Source organism: Trachinotus anak, unplaced genomic scaffold (genome assembly GCF_046630095.1).
Source record: "Trachinotus anak isolate AG129_WGS33_773 ecotype Australia unplaced genomic scaffold, CSIRO_AGI_Tana_v1 ptg000011l, whole genome shotgun sequence".
NCBI lineage: Eukaryota > Metazoa > Chordata > Actinopteri > Carangiformes > Carangidae > Trachinotus > Trachinotus anak.
Genome location: NW_027273862.1, coordinates 30,670,603 through 30,687,409, shown reverse-complemented (window position 1 = coordinate 30,687,409; position 16,807 = coordinate 30,670,603). Strand labels below are relative to the sequence as shown.

The window sequence follows — 16,807 nt, the reverse complement described above, 5'->3', positions numbered from 1 at the left end:
AGTGGAAGTAACACAACATAATTAATTGTGTCTTCACCCGAACTTGCTGCGACAGTTGTGTTGATGCTGCCTGTTGTTATTCCTACAGAAATAAGAAATCAGGAGGCAATAAAGGTATTTAAATCAAAATCCAAGACAGTTATTAAATCTGAATCACTGAAGGTTGAATAATTATTAACCAAACTGCAGAAGGAAGTCCTTCTGGTGCCTGTCACTCACCTGTTGCCAGACTACAGGTGTGTTACACTTTAATCAGTTCTCACAGCATCTTAATTGTTTGACTACAGCTGTCAAATAAATGTGGTGGAGTAGAAAGTACAATATTAGTAGGTCGCACCAGCAGCAGGTCCAGGATCAGCAGCTGGATGGAGCTGCTTCCTGAGGACACAGTGGGATCTGAGCCGTGTTTGTTCGACTCTCTCAGGCCGCACTGTTTCCTTCCTGCAGGCTTACTGGATGTGTCTGAGAGCAGGCAGGGGATCACGGGACACCAGGCTTTGTTAGACCAGAAAACAGGTCCAGCTGGACTGAGAGGAGGAGGAAGAAGCAAAGTCCAACATGTACACGGTATGTTGGTTATAGATTACAGCCCACAAATGACAGTGAAAATCTTTCAGCCATCTGTAGGCGCAAGAGAAGAGGTACAGAGAGCAAGGTATTAACATTTGGCTCTGTTAGCTCTGTTAACAAACACAACTGCAGCTCCTCCCTCTCTGCTGGAGTAATAAAGTCATTTTGAGGAAATATCACAATTTTAATCTTAAACTTGGTTATATTGTCTGACGTAAAATATGGTTATTTTATGGACCACTGCAAAATTGAAAATCTGATTATCATCCGACGGGATTAAATGTGAAACAGCTTTATTCAGTGTTTTTACTGTTTAAAATAATTACAGCAGAAATAAACATGATGAGGGCGTGGCTGCTCTGAGTGACAGCTGGGTGAGCGTGCAGCCTTGGCTCCACACACGTGCCACCTCTTTGCCCATATTTGGATGAGCTGGGGGCTTGGGGCGGAGTCAGGCACTGCCAAGGCAGAGCAGCTCACTTTGAGCTTCAAAACCGCTTTTCAGAAAACTGTGGGTGACATCACGGAGGCTACGTCCATCTTTATTTACAGTGTGTGGTATTTACTAACTCTATATTTACCTGTGTAACCTACACAGTCCCTTGCGTTGTGGATCTGCTGCCTGCCTGACGGTGAGGATGAGCAGCACCGGGCTTCTGGTGATGTTATGAGTCCATGTTCTGGCTGTGATGATGTCACAGGTATTAGATGACTATTGCCATGGAGAATAGAAACAACATAAACTGCTACTGTCACATGGGAATCGAACACCGCTCTCCTGGGTCATATTCATCAATCCACCCCAACCTCCTCCTGACGTGGACTTTATTGCTCTATAAACTACGTCACCGCACTTTTCCCTTTGCTCCTGTCATCATTACACCTGACTCTGAAGCTTATTAGCTTTAGTTCACTTTCAAACCTGGTTTTACTGGTTTGAGTTTTGTTGTTGATTTGATCACCAGTTAAAGATGGAAACAGAAAAACATCGTTCTTTCTTTTTGGTGATGACAAAAAATGAAAAGCCCTCAGTGCTCCGCCCACACTGCCCCACCTGTCCTGCTGTGAGGGATTCAGACGCTCTTCACTGAAAGTGCTGCTGGAGGAGCAGGAGGCTGGACCACAGAGCAGCAGAGCCCCGCTGTGATCATCGCTCTTCACAACCATGAATCCTGAGGCACCGGCAGCTGGACCGGTTGTGTTACTTCCACCGTCTGAAGGTCGTGTCCAGGGCAGGTTGACCCTGATCTGGTCCGTCTGCCAGGACTGCAGCCAGCACTGTGTCACGGCTGCTTTGTCTCCGATAATGAAGGCTTTTTAATGAGGACACTCACAGGCTCACAGCATGGAAACAACCCGGATCCCAGAGTCCTGCAGGAGGGCAGCAGGTCCTGGATCAGAGACAGAGGTCGTGAGATGGTTCAGTGAAGTACAGTAGAAATCAGATGTGTGTCAGCCTGGCTGCTTGTTGATGTCTCCTCCTGATCTCTGTGTTTTCATGCAGCTGGATTCACCTGATGCTCATTCACATATTTTTCTGTTTTACTGAATGAGGATAAAATTTGATCACAGTTCACAGTTAAGATCAGTGATACGATTCAGCTGCAGCTTCACAGCAGCTGTTACCATCTAAATGAGCTGCAAACATGTCTTTATGCTATAAAAGCCGACACTGACCTGTTACCAAGCTGCTGATCACACTTCACTGAACTGCGATCAGGACACTGAACGCAGCTTTAACATGGCTGTTTCCCACCTCTTCCCTCAGGTTATTCATCTGCTCGCATCAATACGTGTTTTCTACAACATGATTTCCGGAGGGTGCAACCTTCATATTTTTTTTTGTGCTTTTTTTTTCATCATGAATTACCGGATCATTTCACATCCACGAGGGACCAGATGAATAAAAATCTGTAGCTACATTCACATGATACAGCCAGATCATTTCACCTGCACAGGTTCACAGAGAGGAACAGAAGAAGAAGAAGAAAAAGTATATTGTACTGATGAGACTGAGGTAGGTCTTTGTGTGGTGTATTAAATCCAAGGTTCACTTCCTCTTTACCTGTAAATTGTCATCATGGTGACATCTCAGCCATCATTATTAAAACATCAGAAGAACAATCTGTGATACCTTTTATAGAGATCTGACTGGAAGAGACTTTACTAACATGGCTCTGGCGTAAGTGACACAAATGAATTGTTTTTTTGTCCATCCATCCATTGTCCTCGGCTTATCTTAAGTCGGGTTGCGGTGGCAGCAGGTCAAGCAAGGTAGACCAGATGTGCCTTTCCCAAGCAACATTTTTCAGCTCTTCTTGGGAGAATCTGAGCCGTTCCCAGGCCAGATGAGACATATAATCTCTCCAGCGACTTCTGAGTCTACCACAAGGCCTCCTGCCAGTTTGACGAGCCTGGAAAACCTCCAATGGAAGGCGCCTAGGAGGCATCCTATCAAGAGACCCAGACCACCTCAACTGGCTCCTTGGAATGTGAAGGAGCAGTGACTCTGCTCCGAGCTCCCTCCTGATGTCAAAGCTCCTCACCCTCTCTTTGAGGCTGAGCCCAGACACCCTGTGGAGGAAACTCATTTTAGCCACCTGTATCTGCCGCAACACCCATTTCACTGCTGAGGCCGCACCAATGCGCCTTTCAATCTCCTACCCTCTACCCTTACTTGAGAGCAAGACCCTGAGACACTTAAACTCCTTCATTTGGGGCAGAAACTCCATCCCAACCTAAAGGGAGCAATCCATTGTTTTCCGGCAGAGAACCATGACCTCAGACTGGAAGGTGCTGACCCTCATCCCAACCACTTCACACATGGCTGCAAATCTGCCACAGTGCATGTTGAAGGTCTAACACAGCCAACAGAACCACATCATCTGCAAATAGCATGGAGGGAATTCTGAGGCTCCCAAACCGGACAGACTCCTCATCCTGGCTGCATCTTGAAATCCTGGCAGGACTGGTGACAAGGGACAACCATAGTGGAGGCCAACATGCACCAGATACGTGTTTGACTTTTGGCCAAGAATAGTGTACAGACCCAATTCTCCCTTTGGTTATACAAGGACCATGACAGCTCATAGCAACAACTCCAGACCCCCTTACTCTCACGGTGCCCCCCAGAAAATCCCCCGAGGGGCCTGGATGTGGCCCCATCACAAACAACTGAATAAACAGTGTTTTAGTCTGAGGTCACATCTCTTACCTGATTACATTTCACCTGCAGATGTGTGTGTGTGTTGGCTGGTGTGAGGTCTGTGTGAGGTGACTCATTATTCTTTGAGAAACCAGTTCATGTGGAGATCAGTGTGTGTGTGAGTGTGAGTGAGTGTGTGTGGGTGGTTTGTGTATGTGTGGGTCATTTTTACATCTGGTCCCTGGCTTCTGAGAAGTATTCAGACAAAGGAAAATCAGCTCATAAAACATGTCCCAGGCTGCAGTGGAGCAGAAACCGGATTTACTGCAGATAACATCTCCATAATAAGATACACACAAACAACGACACAATAAAAGCCTCATAACACAACAAGCAGCAGGTCGTCAATGACCACAGGAATGATTCCTCCTTAAAAAGTTCCACGTGTTGTCCCTGAACTGTCCAAGTGAGGACTCATCAAAGGGCTCCTTACTGCTCAACATGGTCACAGCAGAAGCAGAGGAACCAAAAACTGAACGTGGTTAGAAGAAGGTGATGAAATCTTATCAGCTTCATGACTGATGATATTTCATCATCAGAGGCCTGATTATCGTAGACGCTGCTTGTGACTAAGAAGTTACACAATCAGCTGAAAGTGACAGATCATGAATACACAACCTGAAACAAGAAACAGCCTCTCATCAGTGTGGATGTATGAGCGCACCCACCATTACTTAACTCATCAGCACAGTGCACACACACACAGAACAGTGCTTCATTTTCAGTCTATAAAAGTACTTTCTAAAACACCTCACAATCTAAAACATTACAAGTACAAAAGGTTGTAAGGAAAACACACACACACACACACTGAGCGCTGATTTACAACTTCAGACTCTGAAGTTCAGACATACTTCACTTCAGGCTGCTTTAATTCCCTCAGGGAGGGGAAGGTACAATAAATAAACCTCGTCTGTTTCTTTATTTCCAGTAAATGTATTTCCCGTTTGACATCACCTGTAAAGTCCTCACATCTGTGCTGTTAGTCAGACATTCACAGTCTGTTATTACAGACTGTATGAGGGTTATATAATGTATATCATAGAGTGTTATATAGTGTCCCGCAAAGAGAAGAGATGTTCTGAAGCCGCTATGAGTTTATTTCCATCTGCAGGTCGATAACTAATGCAGTTAATACTAATAAATGTTAAAAAAAACAAAACAATACATACTAAATTCTAAATTTTGTCATAAATCCACTCATGTGCTACATACAAATGTGACTCATTAAATAGAAATATCATGTCAGTCTACACGTTTTCAAGGCACCAAACAGAGATGTGTTTCTAAGACTTGGCCTTCGCTCGCTGATGTAAGTGGGGAGGACAAAATGATAGGAACACTGCTCTGTAAAATATAATTCAGTTCATCGCCAGCACAAACTCCACCCTCCAATAGGATCCTCCAGGCGAATCCAGAAGGTCCGAGGACCTCTGCAGGACTGTCTCAGAAAACTGACGGGCTCTCTCCACTGTCCTCTTCTCCATGGGACCTAATGAAACCTGGTTAGTCCAGGTCATGTAAAGTTTCCTTTAGTGAAAAAACAGCTTTATTTTGTTTTATTCTCACATTGTGTTTATCTCATTGTTTGTCTGCAACCTTTAGTTCATTGCACATTGGTATGAATGCTGCGCCATGTGGCCTTTACTTGTTCCTATCAAAACTAACAGCCCATCAGCCGCGGATGTACCATGTCAGCACACGGAACCTTGAGCCTCTGGTGTTTGTTTCAGGTCGGTTCACCGCCGCTGGTCGTGGCTCTGCTGCCCCCTGCCGGACACACGGCGCTCACGCCGCTGCCGCAGTCTGAAGGCTGCTCTCGGATCAGTTTGTATTTATCGCAGGCGCGGGGGCGGGGTCTGCTCCGACGACCAATAACAGCGGACCTGGAGCGTTACCAGGGAAACGGCGTACAGGGCTGGGAGACGGTGGGCGAAAACAGCAGCAGCTAGGCTAACAGGCTAACAGGCTAACAGGCTAACAGGCTAACAGGCTCGTCTGTGGACAGTCGACTCCGTTAAATATTTAAAAGGATCCTCTGTTAAGAAGGAAACCGTAAGGCGCGGTGTTTGAGCCACGGCCCGGGGCCACCGCTTCACCGTCTGCTGGCGCTCGGTAGCTCGCATGGCAGCAGAGGTGTCCGGCTGACGAGGCTAGTGCTGACTGTGGTGGCTAGCCCGCTAACCAGTCACTAGACCGGCGCATTACCCAAATATTAGCCGGTAAAAGTGTAAATGTGCTCGGTCAGCAGGGAGCTAGCTCCACGGTGTCTGCAGCCAGGATGGATGTGAGTTAACAGCTGGACTAGGACGGTCTGCCCCGGGGCTGTGGCTCTCTGGACGGACCCTGGTTGTCGAGTCGAGCCGAGCTTATTCCCCACAGCAGCAGCCCGGTGCTGTCAGGCCGGGGCACGGCGGAGCTGCACGCCGCCGGTCAGGCCCGGACTCTGGGATGAAATGCAGCGGAGTGCAGGGGCCGTTAACCCGCGCTAACCAGGTGAGCTGCCTCTCATACCTGGCTGTTTCAGGAATCACACCTGTGCTTTCGTCCTGTGAAACATGTAGATATGAGATAAAATATTATTAAACACTATTTCATGTGGACTATTAGACTGATTCACATTATGAATTAATCGATTACTCAATTAGTAATTAGTAATTAGTATTTTTCTTCTATTTAACTACAGTTAAATAGAAGAAAATCCAATTAATCATTTGATCTATAAAATGAACATGTCTGTCACAGCACTGCAACTAGAGATTATATTCTTTATAGATTACTCATTTCCTTGATTAAAACAAACTATTCTGACAACTAATTATTTGTTTAAAAGTAAATTTTAAATCAAGCTTTCCAGCGTGTCATATTTGCTGGTTTTCCCTTTTGTATGTCACAATAAACGGAGTATCTTTGGGTTTTAGACATTGCACAAAACAAGATGTTTGAAGATGTCACTTAAAAACTCTGAGAAACTGGTTAATTGATAATTGAAATAAGCATCAATTGAAGCCCTAATGAGGAATAAACGAAAGGATTAATCGTGTATCGGAATACTTGCAGATACATTTCCAGTTGATAGATCAATTAGTACACTGCTGTTGTTAAACATGAATTCCTCTGTGTGAACGGTGAACATCCTGTTGTTGTTGGGTGACACCATGATTGTGTGATAATGTGATGAACACAAAGAGTAGACATGACCTCTGATGCTGAATCTGTCAGCAGGATGGATGCGTGCAGTAGGAACCCGAACCGCACGGCACCGGCCGGTGAGGACGGCCCACACCGAGCCGACGTGCCGCTCTGCTCTCGGACCAACGGCTGGAGCTGGCCGCCTCATCCCTTCCAGCTGCTCGCCTGGCTGCTGTACGTCTACTTTGCAGTCACCGGCTTCGGCGTGTTCGTCCCCCTGCTGCCCGCACACTGGATCCCTGCAGGCTACATCGTATCCTTAGCCTGCATGTACACAGTCACTGAGATGGAGCACCAGGGCGGAAGTTAGAGCTTTTTCTAGTAATCACCTCATTATCAGAGATGTTAGGATGTTTTGTATGCAGCTGCACTGTGAACTTCCAGCATTTGTGTGTGTGAGTCCTGATCTGTGTGTCAGTGTACGGGCATCATGTTCGTCTGTCACCTGTGCGTCCATGTGATGGCCGTGTCCATCGACCCGGCCGACTACAACGTCAGAACGAAGACCGACAAAGGTCCGGTCCCCGTGTTCGACCGCTCCAAACATGCGCACGTCATCGAGAACTGCCACTGCTACCTCTGCCAGGTCGACGTGTGAGTGACAGACGCACACCCAACATCCAAACCTCACAGAGCTGTCCGACAGTTGACACCCACACTGATTTAAAGTTACAGACGTTTTGCAGGTCTTTTCAATCAGATGGCAATAATCTGCTTGTCTGCCTCATTTTACACACACTCCCCCAACATTCAGACAGATTTGATATGTCACACTGGAAACTTAACTACACGGGCATGTCACTCACTGAAACCTCGAAATCGTTGCAATTCAGCATCACAAAGGTCTTAGATCTAACTGATCAAATCTGATCATTCAGATAATTTTATACCTGGTTTTTGCACATTTTTGGTAGATGGAGATTCGAGCTGCAAAGATCACTCTATCAATGATGCATAGTTTTTTTTAAACAAATCTCGAATATTTACTGGTTTCCTGCTTCTCAGATGAGAGGATTAGATGCTTTTCTGTGTACATGACACTAAACCAAATATCTTTGGGTTTTGTTGTTCAGACAAAAGGCACCAGACTTAATGGAGATACATTGTTCGACAGACGTCATGTCTCAGTAGAGGACAGTGTCTCTGCAGGCTGCAGCTCTCTGCTGTTCACAGTAACTGTTACTGAGCAACCAGCCCAGAAGCTCAGCTCTGTTAAGATGATTGTTGTTGGTGAATTTTAGTGCACAAAATCTCTGTGATATCGAGAATAAAGCTCCAGAAATCCACTTAGAAACCAGAGAAACAGAGGCTGCACTACTCCATTCAGAATTCCCCTGTTTTTAAGTTTCCTTCAGCATCACACTGATCCAGTGACAGTTGTCTGAATTCATAGTTGAGGGGGGTCTTTGTGAGGGACAGATGTCCTGATTTTGTTTTTTTTATTGTCAGACCTAGTATAGTCTCTCTAGCTGAGAGCTGAGACTCCTACATGATCTACACGTTTAATGCAGCACAGTTCCTCAACACGGTGTAAATAATGAAAGTACTCAGTGAAGGCAGGAGGTCTGATGTGAAATGTTCTGATCCTGAGCTGCAGGAAAGCCTCAGAAAAACAGGTCAGCGGGCTGGTTTCTCCCGGAAGGCCTCCGAGAACTGGGTCAGAGGAGGCAATACACACCAAACCTGTAGTCTGCTCACGTTATCCGGGAGAGTCCTGAATACTGCCCTACCCATGAGCCTCTGCTGCCGTTAGGCTCACTGTATCACTGTTAATAAATGAAATACAACGATACATACATGCTGAGGTGTGACCTGCTTCACTGGCACAGTTTAAGACGTGTGTGTTTGAGCACCTCATCGTCATTCTGTGTATGTGCTGATCGCACAGTGTGTCTTGTGTTGTTTCAGGGGACCAAAGTCAAAGCACTGCAGCGCTTGTAACAAGTGCGTCGCCAACTTTGACCATCACTGTCGGTGGCTTAACAACTGTGTGGGCAGCAGAAACTACAAGTGAGTGGTCTGTCTGTTGTTCTGTGTTATCCACATATTAAACATTATTATTGCTGTGAGTCCAGTTCTTTAGTGATCTGCTCTGCATCCACATGAACATAAACACGGTTTGGACCTGCACGCTGTCGTATCATCCCCGAGGACAGAGCTCAGATCAGTGTTTTATTCTGGATTCTGGATCACAGGTTTCAGGAAGCTGGCTCACATTCCTACAGGATCCTGACAGGGACAAAAGAGTTTACAAATAGATAATGTTATAACTCACTTAGTTGTTCCCAGCTTCAAACAAACAGACAAAGATTTCATGGCACTAAATATCTAATATAAAACATGATATATGATAGTTTCAGTGTTAGACTCAGTGAAGCAGGGAACCCAGAGAGCCAGACACAGACTCCTCAGACAGTAAAGGCACCGCTCCGCCCTCAGAGACCACAGCAGGACTGTGTACTGAGTGTGTACTGAGTGTGTTCTGAGTGTGTGTGTGTGTGTGTGTTCTGAGTGTGTGTACTGAGTGTGTGTACCCAGTGTGTGTACTGAGTGTGTCTGTGTGTACTGAATGAGTGTGTGTACTGAGTGTGTGTACTGAGTGTGTGTGTGTGTGTGTGTGTGTGTGTGTGTGTACTGAGTGTGTGTTCTGAGTGTGTACCCAGTGTGTGTACTGAGTGTGTGTGTGTACTGAGTGTGTACCCAGTGTGTGTACTGAGTGTTTGTACTGTGTGTGTGTACTGAACGAGTGTGTGTACCCAGTGTGTGTACCCAGTGTGTGTACCCAGTGTGTGTACTGTGTGTGTGTGTGTGTGTGTGTGTGTGTGTGTGTGTGTGTGTGTGTGTGTGTGTGTGTGTGTGTGTGTGTGTACTGAACGAGTGTGTGTACTGTGTGTGTGTGTGTGTACTGAGAGTGTGTACCCAGTGTGTGTACTGAGTGTGTGTACTGAGTGTGTGTGTACCCAGTGTGTGTACTGAGTGTGTACTGAGTGTGTACTGAGTGTGTGTACTGAGTGTGTGTACTGAGTGTGTGTACTGAGTGTGTACTGAGTGTGTACTGAGTGTGTACTGAGTGTGTGTACTGAGTGTGTACTGAGTGTGTACCCAGTGTGTGTACTGAGTGTGTGTACTGAGTGTGTGTACTGAGTGTGTGTACTGAGAGTGTGTGTACTGAGTGTGTGTACTGAGTGTGTGTACTGAGAGTGTGTGTACCCAGTGTGTGTACTGAGTGTGTGTACTGAGAGTGTGTGTACCCAGTGTGTGTACTGAGTGTGTGTACTGAGAGTGTGTGTACCCAGTGTGTGTACTGAGTGTGTACCCAGTGTGTGTACTGAGTGTGTATTGAATGTGTACCGAGTGTGTGTGTGTTCCGTGTCCCGCAGGTTGTTCCTCCACAGCGTGGTCTCGGCTCTGTTGGGTGTCTGTCTGGTTCTGGTTGTCACCTCCTACGTCTTCATTGAGTTCTTTCTGGACCCATCCAAACTCCGCACTGACAAACACTTCTTGGGTGAGTTCTGACCTCTGACCTCTGGCCTCTGACCTGACTGTGGCTCCCACTTTTTGAGAAAGTTTGAACTGACACGTAATCTGTTTGATTTGATTTGACTGATTCGGAGAGGGCTGAGAGTCCTGATGAGCTGCTTCCAGGGTTCCTTTCAGCCGAGCTCACCTGTCACCTGTGTGTGTCCTGCAGTGAGGAACGAGACAGGTGTGTGGTTCGTCTTCCTTCCCGTGGCTCCGGTCAGATCAGCAGCAGCTGTGATTCCTGGTCTGGCTGCTGTCACCATCGCTCTGGGTCTGCTGTCATCAGTGCTTCTCTGTCACCTGCTCTGCTTCCACATCTACCTGAGTACAACCCAACACACACACATACACGTGCTCACCTGTCTGTTTACCTGTCTGCGTCATCTAATGTAACAATAGTAAATGAATGCAGTAACAGGAAGTTGTTCACATGATAACCACCAGTGTGTGTGTGTCTGTGTGTGTGTGTGTCTGTCTGTCTGTCTGTCTGTCTGTCTGTCTGTCTGTCTGTCTGTCTGTGTGTGTGTGTGTGTGTGTGTGTGTGTGTGTGTGTGTGTGTGTGTGTGTGTGTGTGTGTGTGTGCAGTATGGAACCGACTCAGCACCTATGAGTACATTGTGCGGCAGCGTCACCGTCAGGACAACAGAAACTCAGGGAAACCAGGACCAGTGAAAGAGACAGCGGCTCCCTCAGTCGTCAAGGTAACACTGGTGGGGGTGGGGGTGTGGCTGTGGATGGGGGTGGGGGTATTAATTCCTGGGCCTGAGTGTCTGTCCTCTGCTGTCCCTGCTCAGGATATGAACTACTCAGGGACTCTGGGCTACACCAACCCTCAGCTGGATGTGGAGGAACCTACCACTGTGTCTGTGCGGGGGGAGGCAGAGTGAGTCTTTCGGCCCCCTCCTTTTCTGGTTCTGATGGTCTGATCCTGGTAATGCACCTCATTAAAGCTGCATTAAATCCAGATCCTCGCAGACCCTGCTGTTGGTGGGTTAAACAGCAGAGGTCCAGGTTCAGCCCACGGCCTGCTGTGATTGGCTGAGGCTGACTGACCGGGTCCTGACATGTCTCAGTAAACAGCCGCTAACAGTCATTTCATAACAGTTAGGCTGGACCTCAGTCGCCGTGGAGACCGTTTTCTTTGCAGTAAACAACGTGTACAAAATGAAATTCTTTGGCTGGGACTTCCAGGAAGCAAACAAAGTGTGTATTGTGTGTGGTTGAGCTGTGGGAGGAGGGAGCTGTGTGTATTAGTCTAACAGAAGGTCTTCATAAATAACTCCACTCACCGTGGCGGTTTGCCCTGAACCTCCTCTGCTGCCAGTGACGGAGGAAACTTTATTTATACTGCAGCCTTCACAGCAACCAGTACAACAGGAGAGTGGAGAGAGGGCGAGGACGTGTCCCAGCCGCAAAGAGACAAAGACAGACAAGCTGTAAGAGTTTCTGAATGAGGTGTAGTTCACTGTCATCACGGTCATAGCAGGTAAACCACCTGGTGAATGTTGATCACCTTGTGCTCCCTGATGTACCAGAAAATTGCTGCTGCATAAAAACATGGATTCCCCCAATAACTGCAGTTTTTTGTGAATGTTGGTCAAAAGTTCTTTTAAGAAAAAATGAAGTAAAATAAATAAATAATAAATAAAATCATTCTGGGCTTTGTGAATCAAAACAATTGAAATCAGGAGATCAGTGCTGATTTCCAACATCACACTGACAACAAGAGTCTGTATGTAACTGTGTTCTTACTCTGCAGACTGCGACAGTGTTGATGGACACACATCAGAAAATGTGTGATGGTGCGTTGTGTGTTGATTCTCAACGTTTCGCCACTTTGACATGAAAACTGTGTGTCACTCCTCTTCCACAGCCACATATGACTCCCCAGGCTGGCAACACAAATCTGCCTGGGACTGACTCACAACCCTTCGGGAGACACACACAGTCTGTGTGTCACTGTATCGGAGTGAGTGAATGAGAGAGTGAGTGAGTGAGTGAAATGCCCCCCCACAAAAGGAACTGTAGTTTTATACAGTCAACACCTGACACCTGATTTTAATTCCTGCACAGGGCCCCGGGCCCCTAACTTACACTTCTGCTTTCAGACTGCCTCAATCAGCTGGTCAGGGTGGTAACCTCAGTGTGTGTGTGTGTGTGTGTGTGTGTGTGTGTGTGTGTGTGTGTGTGTGTGTGTGTGTGTGTGTGTCAGGTTCCTGGCTAACGGCAGAGTGAGGAATGTGTCCAGTCCTGTCGTGGAGGAAGAAGCTCCGCCCACCATCTCTACAGAGCTGAAAGCAGTAGCACAAACACACCGACGCACACAGGTGACCACACACACACACACACAGACTCAGTGAGGCTGAAGATGTATGTATATGTATCATATGTTTTTGCGCTTTAACAGAAAAAGAGGAAGAAAGTCCATAAAGTTCCAGCAGAGGTGACCAGAGAGCACTGTCCGAGTGCAGCTCCGCCTCCAGGTACACACACACACACACACACACTTCAGAGGAGTGCACCACACAACCACATCATCACCCCTGGTTCACTTGTGTGCGATGTGAGATTCATGATGATGCCACACAAACTGTGTGACAGCAGCTGGTTACACTGAGTCACAGTTTAGAAACAGGAAGCAAAGGAAAATCAAATCAGCTAGAATAAATAAAACAAATATTTTCTCTGATATTAAATCAGATAGACTTTTAATATCTCAGTAAGTAGCAGCATCTTCAGCTGTTTAAGAGGATTTTCTCCTCCCCCTCCCTCTCCTGTCGCCTTGGGCACCACGTTTCTCTGTACGCTGATGACACTCTACTCATCTCCAGTCTCGTCCCCTCCTCATAAACATTTTCTATAATATTCAGTCAGGTCTCAGAATGTAAAGTTAAATCTTGATCACTGCTGCTCAGAGCATCTGTGAGAGGCGAGGCAAATGTATTTATATAGCTCATACAAAGAGGTCATTCACTATGCTCTACAGAAATAAAAGAAGCATAAAAAGCACAATAAGAAAACAGTCTAAAAATACAGATAGTAGAAATAGAAATAAATACTATCTAATTGAAGATTAAAAGATTAAACGAAGGCAGTGGAGCTTCTTTTTAAAGGTTGGGGCAGATTTGATCTGGTCCACTGTGAGCTGGTTCCAGCAGGGGGCTGGTTCCTCCAGGCTCCTGAGGATCTTAGAGACCAACCAGGCTCATATACATCCAACATTTCAGAAATATATTTAGAGGCCAGCTCATTTAGTGACTTGGAGACAATAAGTGAAACTTTGAATTCAGTTCTGTATCTGACTGGAATCAATGCGAAGAGCTGAGAACTGTAGTAATGTGCTCTCTGTTCTCAGTTCTAGTCAGAACTTGAGCATCAGTGTCTGATAAGCTGTAGCTGTCTAATGGTCTTATCTGGTAAACAAGTGAGGAGAGTGTTGTATTAATCAACTCTGGAGGATATAAAGGCTTGAATAAGCTTCTCTAAGTCTTGGTTAGACACAAAGTCACAAAGATGCAAAAATGCAGATTTAGCTACAGCTTTGACTAAGGTCCCCATCCATGATTACACTGAGATTTTTAACATGGGTTGAAGTCTTTAATGCTCAAGGCACTAAGTTGAAGCTTTTCAGTCTGTCTCAGTCTTTTCTTTATTTAACTGAAGGAAGTTTTGTTGCACTTTATCAAGGCACAGACACAAAGATTCAATGGGACCAAAATTATTTGGTGAAAGAGCTAAATAAATCTGGGTGTCGTCTGCATAGCTGTGATAAACCAACCTGTGCTCATGGAAGATCTGGCCAAGAGGAAACATGTACAGGTTGAACAAAAGGGGCCTGAGAGTGGATCCATGTGCGACTGTAGAGGTGATCTTCAAATCTTCAAGTCAACATCCCTGTGTTTCAGAGCGTTGACTTGTAAACACACAACAGAGGTGGAATCTGATTTGCTGTCACCCACTCTTTGCACATCCAGTTCACACAGGTCTGACCAGGCCCAGGGACCTGGTCTCAGACTGGGAGGGACTGGGGGTTTTGGCAGAACATGGAGTTGTCTTCAGGAACCTCCACCATGAAGTTATTCATTTTAATGTCAGACGTCTGTGCCTAACTCCTCGCATGTTGCATAAAATGAGTGGCTCCTTTATAAACAATGATTTCTCCTGATTATTGTCCTTCAGCAGAGCCCAGCAGTCTGTCCTCTGTGTCCCTGGGTCAGCGACTTCCTTTCCCAGCGTTCCCTCTGAGGGCCTCCCTCCCTCCCCTGGCCCTCACCTCGGGACCTGTCCAGGCCGCTGCCCCTCCCGCTGAGTACCACTCGGACTCTGCAGAGTCTCTGGAGGAGATCCCGGTGGCGTTGGCCAAATTGGGCTCCTCGTCCTCTGCTGCTGCCACGGACGCCTCCACATCTTCACACAGAGCCATCCCAGCATTCCCCCTGCCCTCCCCCCAGCCCAGGACTAAGAGGAAGTCTTCCTCTGCCCGTGCAAATAAGAGTGCAGCGGAGCTGAGGTTTGAGATGGCCTCCATTCAGCCTCCCTCTGTGTTTGTGAGCCGGGCCAGTGGAGAGGTGTCTGAGCCCCGGGAGGAAGGCCTTGGTCTGGGAAGGAGGCAGACTGGTTCAAGACCCAGCTCCAGACCCAGCTCCAGACCTGGGTCTCGTGCATCGCTGGGCTCAGGTGGAGCCTCGTGGATGGAGCGATAACCTGAGCAGACTTTAATCTTTCTACAGTCACCTGCACTCTGCAGAAACGCACAAGTCTTTATCTAACTCAGTTAGATTTTGATGGGTTTTTGTATCTCTGACTATTTATTGTTTTTTTTTTTTTATTATTTTTTTGGGCTTTTTATGCCTTTATTATAGCTTAGTGGAGGCTGACAGGAAAGGGGGTAGAGAGAGGGGAATGACCTGCAGGAAAGAGTCGGACCGGTCAGGTGTCGAACCGGTGACTGCCTGCTAAGAGCATCTTGTGGTCAACATGGTACGCGCCCTAACCACTCGACTACCAGGCCGCCCTATTTATTGGTTTTGACTGGACTTTTTCATTCTGAATGCCAAAGTAGAGATCCTGTCTGTGCACAATCTTTATACCTGAAGGACCTTCTGCTCTGACTGGACGTTTGTCACCTGATGTGTACATCTGAACAACATCAGTGAGAAGCTGTTCAGTGTGTTTGTGGGTGTTTGTTTCTCGTCGACGTCATGTAAACATAAACGTCCCCCCACCCCCCAACCCCACCCCTAATCCCACGGGACGTTGTTGCTCCCTGTTGTTTTCACAGTTTCCTAGTTAGCAGCTCCTCTGCTGCGTCTCCTGGTCTCCATGGTAACTGAAGACCAGAGGGACAGAGGGGTGTGTAGAGAGCTGACATCACTTCCTGTTCTCACATGTCAGCTGCAGTGATACCTGAAGCACACAAGATACTAATGCTAACACCCCCTGTTCAGACCTGTGGAGGGCCACAGGGACCAATATTAAATAAATACAATGTGAAGTAAAAACCAGTTTATCGTGAAATGTAGAAACAAACCAATAAATTTAACTAAATCATTAAGTTAAAAACAATCATGACACCAATATGTTTTTTCACCAAACAGAATCACTAGAACTTTTTTTATTTATAGATATTTTTATTTACATTTTTTTTTTTTTTACTGTGTTTTACTTCTATTGCACTTTTCAGCCAATCAGATACCCTGTTCTTCTCTTTCTCCCTGACAGGGCTGACGCCTGGACGCTGAGTAGTTCATTAAAATCTTTATGCTAAACAAAGCTAAACAGCTGAGTGGGACCAGTCTGAACCACAGATTGTAAATAAATGTGGGTTGAGCCTCTGTGACGTTACCCTCAGCTTTCTGAAGCTCAGAGTGAGCTGCTCCACCGTCACCATCTTGGCAGAGCCTGACTCCGCCCCCTAACTCCCAGCTAATCAGAAAACCAGCAAAGAGGTGGGGCTTGTGTGTGGAGTCGAGACTTTGGTGCATGCTGGTTTGCAGCAAGCATTGGCTCACCCACCTGTCACTCAAAGAGGCCACGCCCTCAGTTCTCCATAATTTTAGTCTGCAGCTTTTAGCTTCATCACACCTGGAGGTTGATGCTTGGTCTGAACATGTGACTCTCAGAGGGAAAGAGAAGAGAAGAGGCTTTACCTGAGTGCTGTCTGTGTCAGGATGCTTCAGCTGAAGTCTCCCCTGAGATGCTTGTGATTTTTTTTCACCTGTCAACTGATTTTACCTGTTTAACAATAAACGATGAAAACTTCACCTGGTTCACTCCTCTTTTTTTCCAGTTTTCAGGTGCTGATACCTGCAGGACAAT

At 46.5% G+C, this 16,807-nt stretch overlaps 1 protein-coding gene across 4 annotated transcripts; it reads left to right on the top strand.

Annotated features, from left to right (window-relative positions):
* The first annotated feature begins 5,685 nt into the window (after positions 1-5,685).
* Positions 5,686-16,752, top strand: zdhhc1 (zinc finger DHHC-type containing 1). 4 transcript variants are annotated; one of them, XM_071489884.1, is made up of 11 exons: positions 5,686-6,271; positions 7,001-7,220; positions 7,386-7,561; positions 8,876-8,977; positions 10,348-10,472; positions 10,659-10,814; positions 11,075-11,190; positions 11,284-11,372; positions 12,702-12,816; positions 12,897-12,972; positions 14,672-16,752. In XM_071489884.1, exons 2-11 carry the CDS (start codon positions 7,002-7,004, stop codon positions 15,190-15,192), a joined length of 1,695 nt encoding a protein of 564 aa, XP_071345985.1. In that variant the 5' UTR covers positions 5,686-6,271; position 7,001; the 3' UTR covers positions 15,193-16,752. The 4 variants fall into 4 exon arrangements, with proteins under 4 accessions (XP_071345985.1, XP_071345983.1, XP_071345984.1 ...); XM_071489882.1 differs by having other exon boundaries at positions 14,669-16,752; XM_071489883.1 differs by having other exon boundaries at positions 6,998-7,220.
* Positions 16,753-16,807: the final 55 nt, after the last annotated feature.

What these genes read in the sequence shown, in the direction of transcription:
- zdhhc1 (XM_071489882.1), top strand. Translation starts at nt 7,002, where the DNA reads ATGGATGCGTGCAGTAGGAACCCGAACCGCACGGCACCGGCCGGTGAG. An exon ending in CGGCTCCCTCAGTCGTCAAG is followed by an intron (nt 11,191 to 11,283) that starts GTAACACTGGTG and finishes GTCCCTGCTCAG; the next exon opens with GATATGAACTACTCAGGGAC. An exon ending in GAGTGCAGCTCCGCCTCCAG is followed by an intron (nt 12,973 to 14,668) that starts GTACACACACAC and finishes ATTGTCCTTCAG; the next exon opens with CAGAGCCCAGCAGTCTGTCC.